Source organism: Phlebotomus papatasi, chromosome 1, assembly GCF_024763615.1.
Source record: "Phlebotomus papatasi isolate M1 chromosome 1, Ppap_2.1, whole genome shotgun sequence".
Taxonomy (NCBI): domain Eukaryota; kingdom Metazoa; phylum Arthropoda; class Insecta; order Diptera; family Psychodidae; genus Phlebotomus; species Phlebotomus papatasi.
Window position 1 is genome coordinate 8,944,988 of NC_077222.1, and position 26,387 is coordinate 8,971,374.

The 26,387-nt window shown below is 32.1% G+C and overlaps 1 protein-coding gene across 4 annotated transcripts; it reads right to left on the minus strand.

Moving 5' to 3' along the window:
• Positions 1-459: 459 nt before the first annotated feature.
• LOC129798706 (progestin and adipoQ receptor family member 3) lies at positions 460-25,395 on the minus strand. 4 transcript variants are annotated; one of them, XM_055841994.1, is made up of 8 exons: positions 24,529-25,395; positions 10,203-10,385; positions 9,979-10,083; positions 9,617-9,901; positions 5,243-5,431; positions 1,155-1,326; positions 710-826; positions 460-544 (listed from the first exon to the last, which is right to left on the minus strand). In XM_055841994.1, exons 1-7 carry the CDS (start codon positions 24,610-24,612, stop codon positions 732-734), a joined length of 1,113 nt encoding a protein of 370 aa, XP_055697969.1. In that variant the 5' UTR covers positions 24,613-25,395; the 3' UTR covers positions 460-544; positions 710-731. The 4 variants fall into 4 exon arrangements, with proteins under 4 accessions (XP_055697969.1, XP_055697971.1, XP_055697970.1 ...); XM_055841996.1 differs by lacking the exon at positions 24,529-25,395 and adding an exon at positions 17,120-17,418; XM_055841995.1 differs by lacking the exon at positions 710-826 and having other exon boundaries at positions 24,529-25,316.
• Between the last annotated feature and the right edge of the window lie 992 nt (positions 25,396-26,387).

A 26,387-nucleotide genomic window follows, 5' to 3' on the forward strand; every position in this document is an offset into this window, starting at 1 on the left:
TCAAAATGTTACGGTGTTCAATTTTTGTGAGGAAAAAACAGAAAAACGACGTTTACTGTTCTTGCCCCAGTATTTAATCACTCCATAATCAATGAGTAACTCTTTTGCCAACTTTTTATTGATTGATATTTGATAAATTTTCCCCACCTTGTTCGAAAATTTAGTATGAAAATTCGAAATGGAATTTGAATTCTTCGAATTTCAACGACTTTTTGTGCAAATATAGTTACATTTACCTTTTATCCAAGACACTATTTGAGAATCAAAATCTACTTCTGTTTGGGCTCATTGCCGATCAATGTGGTTTAACCTTCAAATTGTACTTACAGCATTATTGATTCAGGATAAATCAATTTAAATTATTGCTCCGCTGATATTCCAAGAAAATGAATCTTTTTAACGTCATTAAATGCATTTATTATTGGTATAAAAATATGTCGATGAAAATAAAAGACACAGAACAGTATAACCAAATTTATTGTCTAAAATATCTTTAAATTCGTCGCACATCCATGGTTCATCCTAAACTCAACGTAAATCATACCTGGAAATAGTAAAAGATATTTTATATAAGTTTCTTATCTCAATTAGTTCAATAAATGTGTGACACAAAGCAATGATTTTCTCTCTGTTTAATTTTGAATAAAATTGCTTTTTTTAAAAATAAATGAAGAAAAAAATAAAAAAAAGAAAATTGGAAGAGACATACTATGAAATAGGATATAGAAGCTTTATGAAGAAAGTGTTACGTCTGAAGGAATCTGATAGCATTTTATTCTTTCCTCCAAACATCCGTTTTCAATCATATGTATAGCGTACATCATTCCTAAATGGGAGGGGAATAAAAAATTTTTCAGTTCGTTTTTTTCTGTTTTTTTCTTTTTTTTTTGGTTTAAGAAAGAGGAAGATTGGAGAAAATAAGCTTTGTTATTGGTTTATATGAGTAAAAAAAAAAACATGAACAGCCAATGTTGCTTTTAGTAATGTAATGTATGGATGGAATAATGTTTAGTGTGAACATTTTTTGGTTAAAAATGCACATTAAGAAAAAATAACAACACTTAAAATGTTTTATGAATTGTTAGTGATGAGTGAGCAGAAAAAATCTGTTTGTGTTGCAGGAAAAAGAATGAAAATGTTAGGAGGAAACTCACCTGTGTTGTGCCAATAGTAGAGAGCACACACAACAAGGATATGCCACAAATTGTGGGAATGGCCCAAATAGTCGACTTTTCCGGAAAACCATCTCTCTGGTATGCGAGTGATGTAAATGAGGAAGGCCAAGCCGACAATAATGTACATTCCGACAACACGTGGAATAAGAAGCTGAAAGGTAAAAGTAAAGTCAGTGATAAGCCGGTTTAGCCTTATAACAAAATGGGATTCTTATTGCAAAATAGCCAATTATCACAAAAAAGTTTAATTTCATTCATTTTTTTGCCTAAAAAACCCTTTGTGTTACTTGGAAGAATATTATTCAAGAAGGTCAAAGAATTCTGCAATAGAGGAGTAAGAGGCAGTTTCAAATAGCTGAATTTTGTTAAAGTAATTTTCCAAGCGTTTATGTTGTAAAATATTAAAGCTAATAACGTTCAATAAGATTTCCAAAAAAAAAATAATATCACAACATTTTATATTTTCAAAAGCCGTGCATGTCTGAAATTGCCCAACCCTCCCCTATCTTTCATTCCCGCTTTTGATAAACCAAATCGGATAGTGAGAATCTGAGGTAAGGTCTATCCGAACGTTCATAGCTGGAATTTCACAAGAGAAAAGACTTTCGGAGATGAATTTCGAAAGCCAAAAACATGACATTTTTACTTCTCGTTTCGTCCGATTGATGGCTGAAATATTTTTTGTTCGAATTTTGAAGTTTCTTGTAGGTTTCGCGTCATGTGTCAGCCTTCATTGCACTTTATTGAAGAGAAAATCCAAGAAATGACCTTTCTCTTTATTAAATCCCTTCATAATCACTGAGTAATGCGCTAGGTACACTTACGACTTAAGCCGAGAGATAGCTTAACATAATTATTATCAAAATAAAGATTTAACTAAATTCGCAACAGTTTCCCACTAACTAAAAGCTGTTTCTCGGCTTGAGCGTAGAGACGGATTAGTAAGAAACTGATAGAAATGTAATCTGTTCATTATTTTGATTATAATTACGTTAAGCTGTCTCTCGGCTTAAGTCGTAAGTGTGCCTAGAATTTAACTCCTTTGACACCTTTTTTATCATCAAATTTTTATTACTTTGCGCGATTTTTTAGTATGACAACTCGAAATTTTGTTTCCATTTTTCGAACATCAACGATATTTTGTGCAAATAGAAAGATGTTTATCTTTTAGCCGAGACACTTTTAGATAATTAAATGCTCCATTCACAGCAGGAGTTTAAAAAATTCAATGATCAATTTCGAAAACCAAAGAAAAGACATCTTTACTTCTTGTTTCATCCGCGTGGTGGTTAAAGTACTTCCTGTCCGAATTTCGAAGAGACTCAAGTGCCAGTCTTCACTTTCTTATGGGGAAAATCGAACAAATGACGCTCATAATATTCTTGTCAATTTATTAAATCTCTTCATAACCACCGCCTAACTCATTTGATACCTTTTTACAGAAATACTTCATAATTTTTTTTTTTACTTTACGCGAATTTTTAGTATGACAATTCGAAATTCTGTTTGAATTTTTCGAACAGCAACTTTGTGCAAATTGGTGTAAATAAAAAGCTATTTATCTTTTGGCTGAGGCTCGTTTAGAGAATCAAATGCGCCATTCATTTTAAAAAAAAATTCGAAGATGAATTTCGAAAACTAAAGAAAAGACATTTTTACTTATGATTTCATCCACGTGGTGGTAAAAATACTTCTTATTCGAATTTCGAAGCAGCTCAAGAGTCAGTCTTCATTTTCTTGTTGTTGTTGTTATGTACTAGTAAATTAGAATAATTGCTGTACGTCTCTATAGCAAGGTCAAAAATCGTATTTTTAATGTAAACGCTAAATACAGGGAGATAGAGATTTAGGATGTTTTCAGACCCCTTATAAATCAATCCAGTCGACCCACTCTGATAAAAATAAAAGAATCAAATTGATCCTTTTGCAAAGGATGGATCAAATTAACATGTTCTGTTATGATAAAAGTGCATTCAGAGTTCGAAATTTGATTCATCCTTTTCAAAAGGATCAAATTTGGATCAATTTGATCCTTTTATTTTTACCAGTGCAGAGGACTCATATTTCATACTATTTTTTTCCTCCAACTCACTCCTTCTCCTCCAGAAACATATTTTTAGGATATCTTAAATTCTATTTGACCTTGAAAAGAAATGGAGTAATGTTTCAAGGTTATTGGAATGTATGAACGAAATATTTACCTAAACCACTTCCATACAAAAGTGTATTCATTCAACTCAATTTTGGGATATCTTAAGAAACTTTCTTGCCGTAGAAGACGAAGTACAATTTTTCAAATTCTGGGACTACCATCAATGAATTGCTTTTATTAATAAATTCTATTTGGAATAGGACTTTGTTAGAGTATTTTATTCTAGATGGTAGATTTAAAGATTAGACCGTAAACTGGCTGATGAACACGATAAATTTTAGCTTCCAAGTCACGAAATATACGGTATCCTATCATACACAGAAAATATTATTGCAAATCTTTCAAAACCGCCAGGTTTAAAACGAACAATCTTTCCGAAAGTATCGCTCTATGTTACCTAGAAAAAGTTATTACAAAACGAAACAAAAATGTATGAAAAATTTAGCAAAAATAAGGAAAGTCAAAAATAAACCTTAATAATGCTATTCCAATGAAAAATTTTACTTGAAATTAGCACTTTACTGTTCTCAAGTGCTTCTGCATTATCGATTTTTCTTTGTTCTGGTTCCTATCTCGAATGTTTTCCGCCAGTCTTCGCCGAGATCTAAAACACCCAAACAGTCGTGACAAGAACCAACACAAAGAAAAGTTGATAATGCAGAAGCATTTAAGAACAGTATAGTGATTTTTTTTTAATTTTTCATTAGAAAAGCACAATAAATCATTTAAAATATTTTTATTTTTTATGGCACTGGCACACCTTTTCATTTGAGTGAAATTCAATCGATTGAAACTTTACCTCCTATTCTTTCAATCTGGAAACAGACATTGCTGTCTCTTTCGGTCAAATGAAAATTAAAATTTCAATTTTACTTTCAATTTCTATTTTAAATTTCATTTGACAGAAAAAGACAGCTATACCTGATTTTATTTTGAAAGAGTAAGAGGTAAAATATCAATTGATTGAATTTCACTCAAATGAAAAGGTGTGCCAGTGCCATTACTTATGATTAATTTTAGTAATTTGGTTTTAGATGCTGTATAAATTAGTGACGAATAGTGGCAAAAATTGGCGATAAACCGGTATTAAATCTGAACATTGGTCAATTGACTACAGTGCCACTACCGGTGGTAAAACGAAACTGTGTTGTCTTAAAGAGTTGTAGTATTTTACAAGACCTTTCATTAGAGCTACTTATGTTCAAATTCTGGTAATTATAAAAGAAGTTATAGGCAATTCAATAAACTTTTGGACATTTTTTTGGTGATAGAATTTAAGAAACCTAATTCATACTCCTCTTTTACTCCGAGTACACTTCAACACCTTCAACAGCTTGCATTTTCGTGCCATTTACATTAAGTAAAACAGAAGAATCTCAACCTAAAACCCATGAGTGCAAGAAGGAAAGTGGAAAAGTAGGTGAAAGATAGGCTTTGAAAACATATTAGCAAGTTCAACTATTTGATAATCCACAGTCCAATTACGTTTTGGACAGCCTTCTGAATGTCACACGATAATGGCTTTTTACATAATTGAATAAAATGCGACCACAGGTGAATTTTTTTTCATCAAGAAAAACATAAACACACTACTTTATATTTCACGAAATGTTTAACATTCACACGTGAAAGTGATTGTGTAAGCAACTGAAATTCACACAGTGTGTCGATTGCAAAATTATCATAATCTTGCGTGAGTCGTCTGCAGTGACGCTTCGGCAATTGTGAAAAGTTTAGCCCATTTGATATGCACTTTTGGCACAAATCCATCACAATGCCCCATCCAAATGATCATGTAACCACACGGCATTAAATGTTAAATGTTGCCTTTGACCTTCAAATAGGCCTAGATAGCTCTTAGCCAATTTATCAAATATTTTTCACATAAAACTGTCTTTTCAGAGAGCTAACTTACGCGAACCATGCTGTTCTCAAATCCACCCATCTCAATGGTCCAGTGAATTGTTGGGATCACTCCATAGGCAGCCCAGGCGACGAACATGAGCATCTTCACATTTGAATGCACTTTCAGTTTGGGTATTTGAAGAATTAAAGCCGTTATGAAAATTGCTCCAACCGTAAAAATGTAGAAATTCCTTAAATTCTGCAATGAAATAAATTTGTGGTAAATTTTCTTTCTTTCTTAGAGAAATTACTCAATTTTTCATTATTATTGCAAATAATGGGCAGTAAAGCATTTAAACGAATGACTTAGTTCACCAATATTTCACAGATTGTCTCAATGCAAATGCAACCCAAATTTTACCACTGAATTCCATAAATAAAAAATAAAAAAAGTTCTTTTGAAATAATGCTTTAGGGAGTAATACAGTAATATAGATCATTCTCACTTAAAAAAAAACCAGATATAAAGAACACATTAAGTTTTTCTAGCAGTTTTCTAGAAGTTTACGAATTTTAATTTTAACTAACAATTATTTTACTGCAATTGTATCACACTAAAAGAGACATTAATTGAAATTGAAACTGAAGAAGCTGAGGCTTAAAACTGATAGAATTCTAGCAGTTTTCTAGTAGTCAGTGACTCTTCATTTCAAATAAAATCAAGTTTATTGTAGTTGTATATATTTAAACCGCAATAAGCAATATAAGCTCACGTTTAATCGTTTCAGTCCTCTAGTTTTAAATCAACGTATCGCAGGCGAATTTTCTTAAATTGAAAGCTATTCTTGCAGTTTCTTGTACTTAGATCACAAAAGAATTAGAGCTATAAAATGTAGCTAGAAAAAATATAACTAACCCAATAGCTCATTATTGCAGTTTTATATTAAACTGAAAACAAAATACTAAAATATACTGCTAGAATTTTTGGCAATTTTTGTTACAAAAATTTAAGTTTTCAAAAATCCAAACAAACTAAACTTTGCATATTATTGTCTTATTAAATCTTTCGGAATACTTCAAATTTATTCTAGAACAGTCCAATGAGTTGAACATTTGACGTATTAGTACCTTCTTTAATATGTAAATTACAGTTCTATAATTTTTATTAGACTTTTATAGTACTTAAAAAGATTTAAATGGCAGTAAAATGCTTACAGGTGCTATTACAGTGACTGTTTTTTGGGATTCGTTTGAAATATAACTGAGCTTAGAAAAACTTTTTTAAAAAAAACTCTCACATATGTTATTTATTCAGTGATATTTAGGTGGTAGGAAAATTACATTTATTGCAGTTTTTAAGTGGTATCTTAGGGAGAAAATTTATAATTTAATAAAAAAGTAGTATCTATGCTGTCGTAGAAGTTATACCTTGCAGGAAACTTACATTAACCGAAAAAAATCCATACCGTCACTATCAAAAACCTCATCGTTTTTCTCAAACTTAAGCATTTTTATCGTGTTTCTTACAAAAATTCATAATTACCAGTCTTGTTTATTACATATAATACTAAAATAATATATAAGAAAATAATTAAAGAAGTGGTAAAGAAATTGTGAATGAAAAGCTATTCGAGAAATAACTAGATATAAGCCGACCACGCAATATAGACAAAATTTTTGGAAAATTATTGTAAATATGCTTAAATTTGAGAAAATCGACAAAATCTTTTAAGGTTTGATAATGATGGTCAATAAGGGATAACTTATAAGCAAGTAGACTAGCTCGAGTTTCTGGTTCCTAGAAATATTAATTGAGTTCTCCGAGTTTCCTGGAAAAATATATGTTCCTGGATTCCGAAAAAAAATTGGATTGTATTCTAAGGGTTCCCTAAAAAATGTTTGGATTCTGAGGGTTTCCTTTGGGCTCCTCGTGAATGCCTTGATAAAATGTACGGGGTCCCCTATAGGTTTACAATGAATTACAAGAAATATACATGAGCTACCCAAGTTCCGTGAAACATGTATAGGTTCCCTATGTACTCTAAAAAGTATGGGTTCCCTGAAAAATGTATAGGTACCCTTAAAATCCCTGATAAATGTATGGGTTTTCTGGGTTCCCTAAAATAAATGCATAGGTTCCCTGTAAGTTTGCTAAAAAAAATATGGGTATCCCTAGTTCCTCGATCAATTAATGAGTTCCCTGAATTCCTTAAAAAATGTATGATTTCTCTGTACGTTCTGTGGGCTTCTCGGATCCCCTGAAGCATATATAGGTTTTCCATGTTACCTAATAAAATGTATAGATTCTTTGTAAGTTTCCTGAAAAATGTATTGGTTTCCTGGATTCCCCAAAAAATGTATAGGTTCCCTGTAAGTTCCCTGAAAAATTAATGTGTACCCAGGTTCCTTAATAAAATGTATGGGTTTCCTGTAAGTTCCCTGAAAAGTTATTGGGTTCCCAAGTTCCCTAAAAAATGTATAGGTTCCCTGTAAGTTCCCTGAAAAATTAATGGGTTCCCAGGTTCCCAAAAAATTTATAGGTTCCCAGTAAGTTCCCTGAAAAATTAATGAGTTCCCAGGTTCCCTAAAAAAAGTATAGGTTCCTTGCAAGTTCCCTGAAAAATTAGTGGGTTTCCAAGTTCCCTTAAAATGTATAGGTTCCAATAATTTCCCTGTAAGTTCCCTGAAAAATTAATGGGTTCCCAGGTTCCCAAAAAAATGTATAGGTTCCCTGTAAGTTCCCTGAAGTTATTGAGTTTTCAGGTTCCCTAAAATTGTATAGATTCCCTGTAAGTTCCCTGAAAAATTAGTGGGTTTCCAAGTTCCCTAAAAAATGTATAGGTTCCCTGTAAGTTCCCAGAAAAATTAATGCGTTCCCTGGATTATTTAAAAATATATATGGGTTCCCTGTAAATTCTCTAAAAAATTAATGGGTTCCCAGGTTCCCAAAAAAATGTATAGGTTCCTTGTAAGTTCCTTGAAAAATTATTGCGTTCCCAAGTTCCCTAAAAATGTATAGGTTCCAATAATTTCCCTGTAAGTTCCCTGAAAAATTATTGGGTTCCAGGTTCCCTAAAACAATGTATAGGTTCCCTGTAAGTTCCCTGAAAAATTAATGTGCACCCAGATTCCCTAAGAAAATGTATGGGTTTCTTGTAAGTTCCCTGAAAAATTATTGGGTTTCCAGGTTCCCTAAAAAATGTATAGGTTCCCTGTAAGTTCCCTGAAAAATTATTGGGTTCCCAGGTTCCCTAAAAAATGTATAGGTTCCAATAATTTCCCTGTAAGTTCCCTGAAAAATTAATGAATTCCCAGGTTCCCAAAAAAACGTATGGGTTCCCCGTAAGTTCCCTGAAGAATTAATGGGTTCCCAAGTTCCCTAAAAATGTATAGGTTCCTTGTAAGTTCCCAGAAAAATTAATGGATTCCCAGGATCCCTAAAAAATGTATAGGTTCCAATAATTTCCCTGTAAGTTCCCTGAAAAATTAATGAATTCCCAGGTTCCCAAAAAAACGTATGGGTTCCCCGTAAGTTCCCTGAAGAATTAATGGGTTCCCAAGTTCCCTAAAAATGTATAGGTTCCTTGTAAGTTCCCAGAAAAATTAATGGATTCCCAGGATCCCTAAAAAATGTATAGGTTCCAATAATTTCCCTGTAAGTTCCCTGAAAAATTAATGAATTCCCAGGTTCCCAAAAAAACGTATGGGTTCCCCGTAAGTTCCCTGAAGAATTAATGGGTTCCCAAGTTCCCTAAAAATGTATAGGTTCCTTGTGAGTTTCCAGAAAAATCAATAGGTTCCCAGGTTCCCTCAAAAATATATAGGTTCCCTATAAGTTCTCTGTAATATTAATGGATTCCCAGGATCCCTAAAAAATGTATAGGTTTCCTGTAAGTTCCCTGAAAAATGTATAGGCTTCCCGCGGGAATCCGCGGATTCTCTGAAAAATGTATGAGTTTCCCAGGTTTCCTAAAATAAATGTAAAGGTCCCCTGCAAAATATATCTGTCCCCTGTAGGGTCCCTGAAAAATATATGGGCTCTGGGGTCACCGGGTCTCTGAAAAAATTATGGGTTCCCTGGATTCTCTGTGAGGGCCTTGAAAAAGTGTATAGGTTCACCTGGGTCCCTGCTTGTTTAACATGAATTCCCAGAAATATATGAGCTTTGTATTCCGTGAAAATTGTATAGAGTACCCCGGGGTTTACTGAACAGGAACTATTGAATCTGAGTTCAAATCACAAGTACTATCTTGTATATAGACAACAACCAGTAACTTAATTTCAAATTGTTTGCTTTAGCAATGAGACACTCTGTGAAATTTCTTCAGCTAAAATATTTTACTTGTTTCCCAATTTCAAAAGTAGAAATTACACCAACAAAATATTCTGAGAATAATAAATTTTCCCTGGGTACTTCCGCAATAAAAGGGCAACTTGTACTCACATCATGGCACCAGAAAGCGTAGTAAATGCCACTAATGTAGATAGCAAAGAGTGACAAGGCAATACCGAGCAGATCATAAGCCAGGAAGCAGTCGTAGTCTTTCTCTGATCGGCAGGAAAAGGTATGGTACACCGAGGACAGAATCATGCACATCTGGAAGCAAATGAGAAGGGCACACACCACAATTTTGTCTTGGGTGGTGGCATGAATGTTGAGGAAGGTGATGTCTACGAAACTGAGTCCTAGGAATAGGAACCATCCAAAAATGTGACTCCAAATGTTTATCTGTTGAGAAATGAACCAATGACAGAGATTGAGGAAATTTTGGCTAATTTATGGGCATATTTAAATGCGTGATTTACCGTCTCATTAGTCCACCAGAAAATACTTTCAAGGCACAATTTGGTTGGAAGTAGATTTCTGTAGCCATTGCGAATGTAGGAGTTAAATTGCAGGTATTTTGGCGCCTGATTTGCACGTGGAGAAGAGGGAAAAACCAGCAATAAAAGAAAAGAAGATTAATTCATTAAAGTCACTGACTTGCCCGTGAATTCCAAAATAAAAATTAAAAAAAAAGGTAATTTACATCGTCATAGCATAAGAGTTTCCGCAGTTTTTTGTACTCATTCACTGATATTTGGTGATCACTGCAATCTGCTGTGATAGTTTCAGCCTTAATCTGTGGTTTTTCCTCCGTTGTCGTGCCATTCATCATCTTTGTTGTTCCATTTTCCATAAGAACTGACGGTTCGACGGAGGACACATTATTCTGTGAAAGGGAAAATTTTTCATCACTTATTTGTATATAACCACTTAATTATCCTATAAATGTCAATTTACAATAAAGAACCCTTTTCAATTTCAAGTTCAATGTGCCCATATTAAACCTTCACTTGTTGCAGACAGGAAATTGAATTCTTCCCCCCAAACAATCACTGTCGATTATGTTGTATTTGGTGTACAAAAAGCGCAAATCCAAATAGTCAATTTTAATGTTTTTCATTTCCCTATTGCCTCATCCACTGTTCACAAACAATAAACTAAATCATAAAAGGTCTGCATTCACTTTCATGCGGGTGATAATGAAACAGATTGAATTTATTTGTGAGCTTATTAAATAAGTGTGGCGATTCTCTACTCACATTGGTCATTATCTTGTCGATTAAAATGCCTTTGATAGTGTAATCGGAAACCCTTGAAAATTGGTCAAGAACAGGCTTACGATAAGATGCTTTATCACCTCTTGCCAAGTACATCTAGCACAGTAGCCCAAAAATATGACAAGCAATCTTTTAAGAAGTTTCAATGCACTTCCTAATGGCTTTTGATGAAATGCAAAATTATTTTGAAATTTTTCAAAAAAAAAATCCTGACGAAATTTTATTTCTCATTTTTTGTTACTCAATTGCTTAAATCTCAAAATCTACTGAACTGATAATTTCTGTGTAATGAGAAATTGAAAGGTCTTTGAGTGATCGATAATCCTCTAGAACTAGTAAATTTTGTGATATAGTTGAAAACATATTCTCGAACACATTGAAAAATATTTGAGAAAGATACATTAATTATTACGGGTACTATACCGACTCATGACCGATTGGCTCAGTTCAGTAATAACATTACATAACTTGTTATATTTTACATTATCTCTCAAATTCCTCCAGACTTTGATATTTTGATTTAAAAGAAAAATTTAGATTTCACAATTTAGAATTGCAGATTTCTTTTAAAATTTTACAAAATTTATTGGATATTTCAATAATTTTTTTTATTTAAAAATTATTTTTCATACTTAAGTGGTAGAATAATTCTAAAAATTCTATTAGGGGAGACCGGGGAGGTTTGGGACACTTTTTTATGTTTTGACTTTGAGACAGTATTCCAAAAAACCACGATAGTGTATTACAATTTTATGCGGTCTATATGATACTTATGGGTATTGACTTTATAAAAAGTACTCGATAGAACTTGGAAAACAATTGAGTTTTCTTGGAGAAGATAAAATATTTAACTTGACGCTTTGTCCCAAACCTCCCCGATGTGGGGCAGTATGGGACGCAAAAGGGGATGTTTGGGACGCGTTTTTTCTCGCATAATTTGTATTACTGGAACACGTTAATTAATTTTAAATACCAGATTAAAAATATTTCTGATAGAAATAAAAATGTTTCATCTTTTATTTACACTTAGAAATTAATATCAATTTTATTTGTACAGTAAAGTCATTTATTGTCAATCAATTATTTAAAGTATTTTCTTCTTATTTTCCATCTACCTTTCTTTTCTTTTTTTATTCTAAATATTGCAATCATGATTATCAAGTTCCTCAGGCGAGTAGATTTTCTTGCAACTCTTAGTTTTGAACTCATTCATGGATTCCTGTTTGATTTTACGACAACTGCATTGTACTTGTTTTTCTCATTATTTCTCTGAATTATCTCTCGCCTTGCCTTTTCTGGAGAACTTGTTCGAGAAATTTTCGAAAAAAATAGGTTTTAACTAGATTGGGCAAAGATCGAATATCCTCTGAGAAGGAATTATTGATTCTCAAGACAATGATAGTTTAATTGTCCCTATAGTTAGAGAAATCTGCGGCACTGATAAAATTTGCACAAAAGGGAGATTTCCAGTAGAAACTGGACATTACTCTTCATTTTGACAATAAACAATTGCACACCACCTACAATCTTGTCGAAAATCAACGTCCCATTCATCCCCTTTCAAGTGTCCCAAACATCCCCACGTGTAGTTTTGGTATTTAAAACCTTTATGTAAAAAACAAGAGCGTATAATCTCTGAAACTTTTATAAAAATATGTTCCCAGATTACACTGCTACCTAATGAGATAAAAAAGTTTTGATTATATATCGCTGATATAAAATACAAAGAGGAAAACCGAGACGTCAAAATATACAATTTATATCAATTTTTAAAAAAAAGTGTTCATAGAATTTAAACAATAAAACTGAGGATATCCATTCTTTTAGTCAAGATACATCTTAATATTGCCTACGATACAGTAATGGTTAAATCCCATTTATTTCAAAAATTAATTGAAAAAATCGCCTTGTCCCACACTACCCCTGTCCCAAATCTCCCCGGTCTCTCCTATACTTAAGACCTAATTTTTATCTAAATGAATAAAACAAATTTTATTAGAAGAAATTGAACTTATTTTTTAAGTCCTAACGCCCGCGCTATTTGATGGTTTTATTTAAAATTAGTATGAAAATATTTTTGATATTACCTTTTCTAAATTTTTAATTTTTTTATAAAAATTATGTTTTTATTTTCATCCAAATTTATTTTATTCCATGCAAGACTATATAGATTGCAAATTTATAACTCTTAATACTTTATATTTATAAGCTTCAAAAATACTACGAATAATGAAATTTATATGAAGAAAAGATTTAAATTTATAGGGCACTAAAACATCTTTAAAAAAGGGTTTTTTCTCTAGTTTTTAAATGGAACTAGGTCCCTACCATGGATATAATTGGTTCCGCAAACCAACTTCGTGATTCGCAAACCAACTTGCATTGAATTGAAAATTTGGCAAAAATGACAAATAACTAAGTATTTTAGGTATAAAAATAACCAATTTGCACAAAGGTATATTTATATCATAATCCAAAAAATCTAATAAAAAATAGGAATGCAAAAGAATAACCTAACTAAAATATTAAATAAAAACCTTCATCGATTTTATTACATCTAAGCAATTTAAAATTATTGCCAATAAAAATTTATTAAGGAAGTCTCTAGTCTAGTAAAACGTCATCATGCTTGATTAAAAATGTACTCCACAAATAACAAAAACAATCATTACATTTTTATTTCAAATTGGATTACAAAAATGCTACCGATAGAGAAATGCTTTTCTCATGCTTCATTTAGAAAAAATATATCCAAATGAGTTGATTTAAAATAAACAGGAAAGAAAATTCGCAGTGAGGTCGTATTCGCAAGATACCTATTAGATGAGTTCGAGACTGCTGCGTTTTTTTTTAAACCTGTTAATTAAGGAAGAGTTTGATATTCTAATTCAGCCACGACTTTATGAAGTTTGATGCGTATTAGTTCAAAAGTTTAAAGAAAATATAGACTCTTTAAAATTGTCTTTTTCAAAGACAATGAATCATAAAAAAGCAGCCTTTGTATGTAAATGCAAAAAAAAGATGTATAGAGTAATCTCCGGATTAAGTGCATTAATCTCAATCCTTAAACAAAAATCTACATCAAGAATATTGCACTATTTTGACATTTTTAATCGCAAAGTTTTAACCACAATTTCTTATAGAGATTTTAAAAAATCTATGAGAACAGTTTCCTTTAATACAAAATGCCAATCCGGTCTTCATAGGTAAAACGATCTTCTTAAGTTTAGAGGTATTTTCCAGCTCGCAAAGGTTTCTGGATTCTAAATGCCGAGCAATTTTATTGATTTTTCAAAATCTAATGGATTATTTATTTTTGATTTCTAAAAGATTTTTCGAAGGCATTGGTTGATAAGAAATTAGAACAATTAAGCCATATGTTTATCGAACCATTAGGTCTGGTTAACGATTACCACCGTCTATAATTAGTCTATAATTTCTTGTTTACAATACACAATCCTAATCTTATATAGTCAGACATAAAGCACTAATTTTTAAACTGATAAATTAGACCAGTTCCTAAAGGTTCCTGAATTTTAAATTCCGAGTAATTTTGTTGATTTTTTATCTATTGGATAACTTGTCTTTGATATCCAATCCTAAATTAAAGATTTTTCAAAGGTATTTGGCTGATAAGGAATTAGCTAAGTTAAACCATATTGAAACATTACGTCTAAAGCCGTATAAAGTTTAACCCGTTTAGCCATATGAATTATCTTTTCTAATCTCTTTTAAGCCAACATTTAGAAAATCTTTGACGTAGAATTGCATATCATCCAATCCAATTAATATCCAATCCTCAGTCAAAGATTTTCCAAAGATATTGGCTGAGAAGATATTAGAAAAGATAAGCCAAATGGCTAAACGGTCTAAACCATATACGGGATTTATACCGGCTTCAGACCTAAGCTTTATCCTAGTTCCCAAAAAACTGAAAATTAAATAGCAACCAGTTTTATTGGTTTTTCAGAATTTAATGAGTCATTTGCTCATAACATTAATTTTTTAATCTTAATTTTCCAAAAAATTCTTGACTAATAATAAATGGCATTGTATAAATGAGCAGTGAAAAGTTAAAATTGAGCGGTAACAAAAAAAATTTGAAGCAGTGATATTATCGAATTGTGTTCTTCGTCTTTTTAGGTAATTAATTTATAGTCAAAGAAGAACGGTATAGACCTTTTTTAAACTTCTCTATAGAACTTCTCTATAAAAAAGTTCTATAATACCGTGTTTCTTTGACTATAAAGTGATATTATCGTCCAAATTTTGTCAAAGGGAAAATAAAGGGCTTTTAATTCTATCTGCAACAATTTTAAATGTTAAATATATAAATTAGACTCATTTTTGTAAAGATCTAAGTTTTTTACTGACCATAATTAAATATTTTACTGCTCATTTTTAATTTTTTAACTGCCCATTTTGATTTTTTTTTACTGCTCGTTTGTTTTTTGCCATAATAATTTAGAAAAAATTAATCATTGTTAGGCGAAAAGCCACGATAAGCATAAAATCCCTCTGATGTGGCTTAAGCGGTCTTCAGACTAGAGGTTTAGCCCAGTTCCCGCAGGTCTCAAAATCCTAAATGGCGACCAATTTCATTGCTTTTTGAGAGCCTAATACGTCACTTATCTTTAATAATCCAATCCTAAGTTAAATTTTTCCAAAAAATTGTGATTGATAAGAAATTAGAGCAGTTAAGCCATTTGACTAAGCCTTAGGTCTGAAACCCGTATTACCCTTAGAGTTTATACCATAACGGTATGACCCACACGAGCATAGCGTCCACCCAGAGGCAAGACATTCGCTCATTGCTCGGCCAGTTACTCAGTACATGACGAGTGCCAAGGCAGTGCAGTGGTGTCTGAGGGTCGTTCTCAGGTGTTCGCATCACTTAAGCCTCGATCTCTCTGATTTCGCTTAACACCATATTGCTAAGCCTTTGGTCTGAAGCCCGCATTACACTTAATTGTTGAATATGGTTTAATTATTCCAATTTCTTGTCAACCAAGTAGATTGTTATTTACAATGTGGAAAACTTCGGGAGTTGAGCTAGATATCCAGTCTGAAGTCTGCGTAATGCGTGTTTCAGATTAGAGGTTTAGCCTAGTTCCTGAAGGTCTTAAATTCCTAAACAACAAGCAATTTTAATGAGTTCTTACACTGAGACAAAAACGGGGGTTCGATTAACATTTTTTCCTCATAACTTTAACACTTTTTAGGTGTAAAAATATATCAACATTTTTTAATGTTAATTTTACACCTTTTTAAGGGTAAAATTAACATGAAAAAGGGTAACTTTAACCCATAATACACCTAAAAAGTATAATATTTACACCGATTTCGGATCAATACTGTAGGGTAAAATAAACATTTCCGGAATGTTATTATTTAAGTTTCTCGTATTTCTCTCAGTGTAGAATAAAATGAATTATTTGCCCTTAATATTCAATTCCAAGTTTCCTACAGTTTCCTAAAAATATTGTCTGATGAGAAATCAGAGAAGTTAAGCTATATGGTTAATCTTGGGGTCTGAAGCTCGTATAGGTCAGCATTTTTTAAATAAAATTTTGCATATTTATAATTTCAAAACATAAGACATATGGATACTTTCTTAGATGAAATGACCATTTAAACTTCAGGTTCAATGCTCCATAAATCTTTCTCTTAAACCTATCAAGCGATTGATAAATACGAAATACATTCAAAATCTCCTCCCAATCAGTAAATTTTGGGAGTGCAATACTCTTGGCCAAGACTTAGCGACCTAGTTTATGAATTTGGATGAAAATCGTCAATTTTAAATGGAAATGACTGAGTCCATCTGAAGAATTGCATAATTGGCGCGTTGTGGTGCGTGTGATGCTGATGGAGCTATTAAAGTAGCTACAGAGTTGCATTGAGTTCATTGAGTGATTCGTGGTCGTCGTACTACTTGTTAGATAATTTTCTTTTTCCTCACATATGACATAATGATTGACCGAAAATTTCATGAAAGATTGTGTTACAGTCTCCGACCACCTCAATTTTTATGCAATCACCTTTTTTTGAGGTTGCCACTATTTATTCGAAAGTACTGTAGGTCTAAAAGTCTCTTTTTTTATAATAGGTTTATTTTTCATGGTGCTTTCGGTGCTTTCGTGATGATAATTTATGTGATTCTCTTGCGATAGTCAACGAAAATCAACATTAGTTCCCATTGTTACTGAAAGACACACAGTATTGGCATTTTTAGCATAAAAGCGTCACAATAAATTGAGCCAAATTTTATTTATAAAAGGGGGAACCATGAAATTTTCACAAATTTTACAATCATATGATGAGAGAAACTCGCTATACGTACATTTTTCAAGTCTTGAACAAGGTTTGTGATAGTTTTAGACATTTTTTTTAAGTGCTACAGTTTTTTTTATTAAATCTCACTATATTAAAACTTATTTCACTTGCACACAACAAAAAAAATCTTCTAATCACTCCTTCAAAAAAATTAATTGATCGTTGCTATGAATAGAGAAGTGTAAGCAATCTTACACTTTCATTGCACTTGTAAACTCTGGCCAAATCTCTCAATTCATTTTCAATAAGACACATTGAAAGCGAATCAGGTTAATAATTAATCCTATTGGTACGAGTTCCCGCGTCCAACTGAAAAACCAAAAACGAATGGTCAACATTAAAGCTGCAAGGTGCCGTTCCATAAGAAGACAATTTCGCCATCCATATTCTTGGCGGTGGCACTGCTTTATGTTTATAATTATTGTTACGATGGTATTACATAAAACACCATCACATTCACTGTAAACTCGTCTGTGTACAATTCTCCAGTTTCAAATCCAATGTATTTGAGCAAGTATTTGAGTGAAAAAGTGGGGAAATGTAGGGTGGTGATACCCCTTTTGAACATTACCCTATTTGAAGTTTACGGATCAGACGTCACAAGTGATATTTTTCATATTTTTTTTTTATAAATTCTTTACTAACTTCTTTCATTATGAACCAATTTGAGAAAACTTAAGTGATTTCGAAAGGTCTTGGAAATGAAGATTAAGATACCCAAACGGAATTTTCTGTCTAAATTTTAAATAACCAAAATATATCCAGAATATAGAAATGTCTAAATTCTAAGATCAAAATTATGATCAAATTCAAACACTTGGTCAGTATGTTATCATATTGGTCAACAGAAAATTCAAATTGATCAGTAAATAATTCAGAATGATCGGTAAGAAATAAAAATTGATTCCGAAGAATATTCCATGTGATCAGTAAAAAACTAAAGTAGTATCAATTACTTTTTTGGGTAAAAAACAAAAGACCAGTAAAAAATTCAAAATGGGCAGTAAAAAGTTAAAAATGAGCAGCAAAATATTTAATTATGGTCAGTAAGAAACTAAAATGGAATCAATTATTCTTTTGGCTATTTAAATTTTATTATATCCGGGTTTTTTTTTACGTAGGGTGGAGTCCACTTAGGGACAGCTTGCAAAAATCTGAAGTCATTACCTAAAACAGATTTCGTAAAATCACAAAATTATTCATCACATCAAAAACTGGTAATTTTTTGATATTTCGAAATCTGTTTTAGATAAGAACTTGGGATTTTTGCACGCTGTCTGTACGTGTATAACGTCTATAAGTGATGACTCCACCCTACTGACCAAATTTCACTTTTACTGACTTTTTTTTACTAAAAAAAAACAGGATGGCAAAGCGTTCCAGCTTCGCGGAATGCCCGAACTGACGCGATAGAGCTTTTCGTGAATTACATTTCATCTCAAAATTTAATATTGTAAATAAATTACATATTTTTTATTTTGGAACCTTCAATTTATACTAAATTCTGCAATATTTTTGGAGTACTTAAACATTTAATCTTCGAAAATACGTTCTTGAAAATTTCTCGGACAAAATGTTCTCCTGTGCTACCTCCAAAACATATTCGAAAATCAAAGAAACTGTAGGGTTCGTTTTCGAAATAAATAAAAAACGTGGTTCTATATGAGAATGAGGGGTGTACGGGGTAAAAGTAAAAAACTGCGTCAGACGGGTACTTCTAAAACATGTTCGTTAGTGAAAAACCTTAGGAGCGGTTTTTGGAATAAACCAGAAAGAAAAAAAAGTTTGGAGATGATGCTTTTTTATTAAAAGTCAGAGGAAACTGGGAGTTTATATCTATTACCGTTTAACCTCTAGATCGGTGACAAATTCGGTTTATCCATAATAATAATTTATAATAATTTATGTATTATTCACATAAATATATTCATACTATTCTGTTCAGTATCCAAAATGATGTAGTCTTTCTCCGAATTTCTTTTCGTAGAGAAAAATGATAAAAAAATGACACATAAACGTTTTGTATTAGCTGAGATTCTTTTTTGTATTTTTATATCCGAAAAAACCTGTAACTCGAAATGTTTAATAAATATTTAAATTTTATATCTCAAACAAAATCGATATTAAATACGCTTGAAATAATGGCTTCCAATAGATTAAGAAGCACTGTTTTCTTAATCTACTCTTATAGAATTTTCTAAATAAGACATTATAAAATGAAAATTCTTATAGCATACTTATAACGCTCTTGGTTCCATCTCTGAGACTACTAAACGCAAAGTGGCACACTCTTAAGCATTTTAAGAGTTTCTGCCGGAATTTTAATACAAAATACTCATTATAAGGCTTTTAGAAGAGCATTGAAAGACATTTAAAAGTTGTGGCTCTATAATGCAGCAACTTTGCTTCTTGGATTATGAACCAAAATATAGATCTTCATAAAAACGATATTTCTTTAAAAAAAAGTAGAATGTTTATGAATTTTTACAATAATTTCAAAATTTGTAATACTATAAAATTCACGATTAAATTTAATTCAATTCAATTCAATTAATTTAGAATAAATAGGACAGTATGTCCTCTATACAAAAGTTAGCCCTAAACATTATGATTGTAATGTTGGACTTGAGGAACATGGAACAAAATTGTATATGCTTTATATTGTTTAGCAATTGCAATGCTTATCTTATGATCAATCCAGAAAAAGGCAAAATTTATCTAAATTTTATAAAAAAAAGGTATCGCTTTCGTCCAAAACAATGCATAATTAAATAAACAGGTATACTATGAAAACTTACAGAAAATCTTTTAACAAAATTCTAATCTAAACTTTGTAGTCACACTTACGATAAAATGACGTTATTCTAACTTGAATTACTAACGCAATGTTGAAGTTATACTTATACTATAATAGCGTTATCTTCACAGAGATTAGTTTTAATAAGAAAATGTTGCATTTTTACCTTAATCCTAATAGGCTAGAAATCGTCTAAATATCTTATAGTTTTTCTCAGAATATGTTACTTGGGGTATTTTATGTGTATATCCTCGAAGATAATCAGTATTCATTTGTGGTAAAAATTAAATTTAAACAAATTGGAATAGAAGTGTATTTATAATGTTCATAAGTGGCACCTTGACCCTACTCCTGGTACATACGAAAGCATAATTCAATTGAAGCTAAATGGAATGGAAATCATCCAAATTGACGGTAAACGACCGACACTTCTCTCTCTCATTCTCCAATGGAAGAATTCTCAAACTCTTGTCCAAAATCGTGAATCTCGTACCCAAATCGTGTCAAGAAGTCAACTATTGTGCCAAATAGTTGCCTGAAAATGGTCCAAAAAGCCGAGAAGAAATCAATACTTGTGCCGCATTGGAAAATTGGGGGAATTTCCGGCAGCGTCCTTGACACAGGGATGCACTTTTCGGCACACCAAGGTGAAGAGTATTAAAATGATTTCGTGACATAAAACGTAAATTCCCCAATATCAAATTTTTGAATTTATTTATAGGCATTATGTGTAGGATTTTAGCTACTTCAGCCAGGTGAGTATTTTTATGCGTTTTTTCTTTTTTCATTTTGGGATTTTTGCTCATCGAACATCGCGATTTCACTGCATCTGCGAGGTCAGGTCTGCAGACCTTTACACAAGTGAAATTCACAGGGCACTTTCTTCTTTTTATTGCTTATGAAGTGATGGATTTTTGCGATGCATCGTCTTCCTTTAAAAATGAGGAATGCAACCGTGCACTAAGCAAGTAATTACATATAATTATGTCTTCAAAATTTCATGAAATGTAAGCTTTGGACATATTTTGGACTTGTGAAAATATGTAACTTTGAAACATACTTAAGATGTATGATTTAAAGGAAATCGCTACTGGAATATTTTATGACGCGTTTTGGTTGGTAAAATTTACATTGTTAATTTGATCGTTTAAATTCTGATCATTTTACTGAATTTTTATTTATCAAAGAAGGAAAACTGTGAAAAAGAACACTAGCAGATAGCTCTAAAACATAATATATGTAATTAATAATTTTTAGTTTTTGTTTCCTTAATTAAATATTTGATTTTCCTAGATCTTATCTCTATTTTAGAAAATAAATTAGAATAAATATTGTAACGAGTTTCCTAACTCACGAAAGAACTCGAGAAATTTAGAAAAACGACAGTAGAGGCATTGTGATTTAATTTTAGGAATAATAGAGATAAAGAACCAAAATGAATTTTTAACTTTCTGTCTTTTATGTTTTATAAAAATATTTATAATTTCCTTTCTTTTATTTTTTTACACTCAAAACTTTTATGTAAATTTTCTTTGAAATACCGATATAAAAATCCAAAAGGAGCTTCCAAAAATCTTATAAAAATGCAATTTGTTTTTAGAATATTAATAAATAATAGTAATAATAAAAATAATAATATTTTTTTCATCTGCAGCTGTCGCCAACTTCACAACTAACCTCATCGGACAAAACGGTAGAAAATCCCGAATCATTAGTCGTATAAGCCGTTACAAAACTTATACAATAATTTAATGTTCTTATAAGTTAAATTTTTTAAAATATTTAAAAAAATAATTAAATAAGTTTAATGTGTGAAAGGTTTGTAGAGAAAAGAAAAAACCCTCTAAAGTATCCAGAAGGATTGAAGCATAATACGGATTTCAGACCGGAGGCTTAGCCCAGTTTCCGAAGATCTGGAAATCCTAAATCCAAAGCAGTTTAGTAGTTTTTCAAAGTAGTAGCCAAAATCTCGAAAGCTAAAATTGCGAATGAGTCAAAATACTGAAATGCTAAAATTCCGAATGGGTCAAAATCTAAAATCCCGAAAGCCAAAATTCGGAGCTGGTCAAAATCCTGAAAGCCAAAATACCGAAAGCCAAAATTTAGAATGAGTCAAAATACTGCAAAGACAAAATCCCGTAAGCTAAATTCTCAAAAGCCAAAATTCCGAAAGCCAAAATTCAGAATGAGTCAAACTCTTAAACTCCAAAACCCGAAAGCCAAAATTCGAAGTTTGTCAAAATCATGAAAAGCCAAACTCCCGAAAAACAAAATTCCGAACGAGTCAAAATCATGAAAAGCCAAAATCTCGTAAGCCAAATTCTCAAAAGCCAAAATTCCAAATGAGTCAAAATCCTGGAAAGCCAAATCCCGTAAGCTAAATTCTCAAAAGCCAAAATTCCGAATGAGTCAAACTCTGAAATTCCAAAACCCGAAAGCCAAAATACCGAAAGCCAAAATTCGAAGCTTGTCAAAATCCTGAAAAGCCAAAATCCCGAAAGCCAAAATTAAAAATGAGTCAAAATTCTGAAAAGTCAAAATCCGGAGTGCCCTAAGTCTGGAAAGCCAAATTCGGAATGAGTAAAAATCCTGAACAGCTAAAATCCCGTAAGCCAAATTCTCAAAGGCCAAAATACCGAAAACCAAAATTCGAAGCTGTTCTGGTCAAAATCATGAAAAGGTAAAATTCCAGAACCTAAAATTTGGAATGGATGGAGTGGGTCAAAATCCTGAAATTCCAAAACCCTGAAAGCTAAAATCCGTTGCATGAAAATTTCTTAGAACTGTCATAACTACTCCACGATTGCACCCCTGCTTTTTGGAGGAAAATTAAAATTTTCTGTATTTTGAGAAATAATTCTACACATTATCCTCCGTATGAGTTCGTTCCTTTCATGGTTTTGACTATTCGGGATTTTAGTTTTCGGGAATTTAGCTATCGAGATTTTGGCTTTTCGCGATTTTGGTTTTCCGGATTTTGGCCAGCATCGATCATCATAGTTTATGACTTCTTAACTAACTTTCGTTTAACTTTAAACCGTGTTTTTTCTAAAACTTCACAATAAATTCTAGACATTACCGGATTGAATTTAATTTACTAGCACTATTTAAAAAAAAACATATTTCGATAAACAAATTAAGTAGAAGGATATCTCCGATGATTGCAAGTGAAAAGGTAGTCATTCTAAGATGAAAGACTTTTTTGGTTTTGCCCACAGCTTTCGATTTTTTTAAATTTTTTTTTCTGAACTCTCTTAAGTAAATTGTTTTTCCAGAGTCTTTCTTAAGCGGTCTTCAAACTACAGGTTTGGCCGAGTTCCCGAAAGTTTATAATTCCGAAATAGCGAGTAATTTTATAGCTTTTTCAGAACCTAATAGGTTAATTATCTTTAGTAATCAAATCCTTAGTTAAATTTTTCCAAAAAATTGTGATTGATAAGGAATTAGAACAATTAAGCCATATGGCTAAGCATTACCCTGTAAGTAGAGCTGCACTGGAGGGGTGGCTTTTTATGGCGGACTCGGTGGTTGTTGAGAACGTCATCGGGTCACTGTACACTTGTTCGTGACAGACTGCACGTGCGTAATATCTATTTCTTTGGTAGGTGCCAAACGGCTTAAGCTAGGTATCCTTAATCCTTAATGACATATATTTTATATTTTTGCTCATTAAATTGTAAATAAACATACCTACATACAGGGGGGTGACATTAGCTCTAAGAAATGCGACCAGTTTTAGTGTAAATTTTTTCCTATTTTCGTACACATTTCAAGAGATATCTCCAAAACTACGTAGGTAACCAATTTGGGGTCTTCGGTTGCCCATTCCATATTAAATTGGCTTTTATTTTCTATTTGTATTTTTTGCTAATTCATTCCACAATGACAGAAAACACCGTATAAACTCCAAAGTTTTTTCGGCACGCTTGAAACATATGGGAAACATAGGAAATGTCATGCCCCTGCATACATACATTAGGTCTGAAACATGTATTAGGGATCGTGTAATTCATGGGGTTCCGGAGTCGGAGATATCCCTCTAAAATCAATTGCGCCGGTCCTACTTTGAACAAATTAATTGGAATCATCCTGGGACTTGATTCTTGATCCGGGTTAACAATTGTCGAATAGGACGTACCTTCCATATATCTCAATGTGAAGTAGTCTTATCACTATTTCAGTCTAAATAACCCTCGTGTGTCCAAAAAGAGTTTTAAGCTTTTAAACGATAGAACATCAAGAGGATCAATGACCCTAAAGCACAAAGTCTTTTGAGCTTTTGGCTAGGTACTTGCAAACTTTCAATGAAATTTCCGGAAAATATGGAAAGCTTATCATATGACTGTCCACTAAAACCTTCCGTGACAATAACATTTTGTTGTCCCTGTCTTGCAATATATTGTAATATGAGTAATTGTGGTGTACACGGAAATCAGAAATCAATGAGAAAATTTCAATAAAGTGTTTTTGTCGACAATTTTACAAGCACTTTCTCCACTCAAAGAATTTTTTTTTCATCTTCAGCCAACACCATTGGGCACACATTAATCTTTATGATTGATTTAGAGAGCATTTTGTGAATAATAATTATTTAACAAAAGCGAAATATGGAAAAGTACCTTTGAAGCTCGACGATGAATACAGCTGCTGTGGCCATCTATAGATGCTATTATATGTGCCTTCATGAGATTAAATTCATCCATCCTCTCTCTTGGCGTAAAAATTACTTCTAACAAGTCACAATTCTTGGCGATTTGCACTGCAGAGAGCAACTTATGCAAGACTTGTGTATCACACACTATTTAGCATAAATCCAAACTCATTAATACTCAAAGTGGTTTTAGAATAGGGAATCACTAATTTTCAAGTAAAAATGTAAATTAGGGTCACCCTCCGCTTTATTGCAAGAGCGATTTACGCTAATGCAAAAAAATTTTGTGACGGAGAAGCGCGATTGGAGGCACTAACCAAGTCGCGATTTCTTGAAACACTGAACTGCGTGTGTTGAAACTGTTCACAACTTTCTGGGTACCGAGACTTGAAAGTCAAGTACATAGACCAAGTATTCCACTTGTACACTGGCCCATCAACACAACACATACCACAGTAAAAACGTACTAATACTATGCTCATCCACATTCACGTGAATATCGTTTTGATTAGGGGAAAAAGCGCGAGGTACTATTTTAGGAGACGACAGCATCTTCCTCAGTCTCGTCAAAAAAAAAATCACTTGAACCTCTCTCTTCATGCCACAGAACAATATTTCAAAGATTGACATGAAAACTCTTGAAATTCAACCAAAAACAAAAAGAAAATAAGAAAATTTTCTAATTTAAAATTGCAATTTTCATCGTTTCATGCAATGAATTGGGAAAGCTCTCGAGGACACCAAATACTCCAATATTGATTTTATATAGAATATTCCTATGTGTGAGTATAAATGCAGTTACAGCTTTTTCAAATATCGTGCACTATGTGAAAATTCCTAATGCGAATATTAACTTCTATCTCTGAGAAATCATTTGCATTTTGTTTACGGAAACGCATAAATATCTATTAAAGAGACACTTGTTGTGTCTGTAATACTCAAACTATACAAAGAATTATTTCTCCAATGTTTTCATTTAATCATACAAATTAACAATGAAACGAACAAACTCTTTACCCAGAGAAAACTTTCGTAGTTACCAGATTTAATATTCCTGGTATTGATTTTACTGATACAATTTTAATAATGTAACTACACAGAGAAAAATTTGGAGTTGGGAAATGTTAGGAAGTGTATGGTTTTAAATTTAGATTACCAGAATTTAAAACAATTATTCCCTAGATTTGATATATTTGAGCTTAAATTCTTTTGGAAGAAACATTTTTGGTAAGTATTTTGGTAAAAACGGTAAGTAAAAAATTAACTTGGTAAGTAAAACATCAAAATTGGAAAAAAGAGAAATTTGGTAAGTAAAAAATCAAAAATAGTAAGTAAAAAACCAAAATAGGTAATTAAAAAATCAAAAATAGTAAGGAAAGAAAAACAAAAATGATCCAGATGGTACAAGTAAATATATTTTATAACTCTCCAAAAAATTCCCTTTGCTCAGGAAATTTGCTTTTGCCCCACATGGTGAAACTAATAATTTCTCAAAACACAGAATATTTTTCGAATAATTTCCGAAAACATAGAATATTTTCCTTTGCCTCAACAAGCGACACCGATAACTTACCAAAACATAGAAAATTTTCCTTTGCCCCAAAGAGCAAAAATCATAAATTCCCAAAACACAGAAAATTTCCCTATGCCTCAAACGACAGAACTAATAACTTCCCAAAACACGGAAATTTCGCTTTGCCCCAAACAGCAGAATTAATAATTTCCCAAAACATAGAAAAATTCCCTTTTTCCCAATGGACGCAACTTAACACAGAATATTTTCCTTTACCTCAACAAGCGACACTGATAAACTTCCCAATACATAGA

What these genes read in the sequence shown, in the direction of transcription:
- LOC129798706 (XM_055841994.1), bottom strand. Translation starts at nt 24,612, where the DNA reads ATGGATGAATTTAATCTCATGAAGGCACATATAATAGCATCTATAGAT. An exon ending in TTCATCGTCGAGCTTCAAAG is followed by an intron (nt 10,386 to 24,528) that starts GTACTTTTCCAT and finishes TCCCTTTCACAG; the next exon opens with AATAATGTGTCCTCCGTCGA. An exon ending in AACTCTTATGCTATGACGAT is followed by an intron (nt 10,084 to 10,202) that starts GTAAATTACCTT and finishes CGTGCAAATCAG; the next exon opens with GCGCCAAAATACCTGCAATT.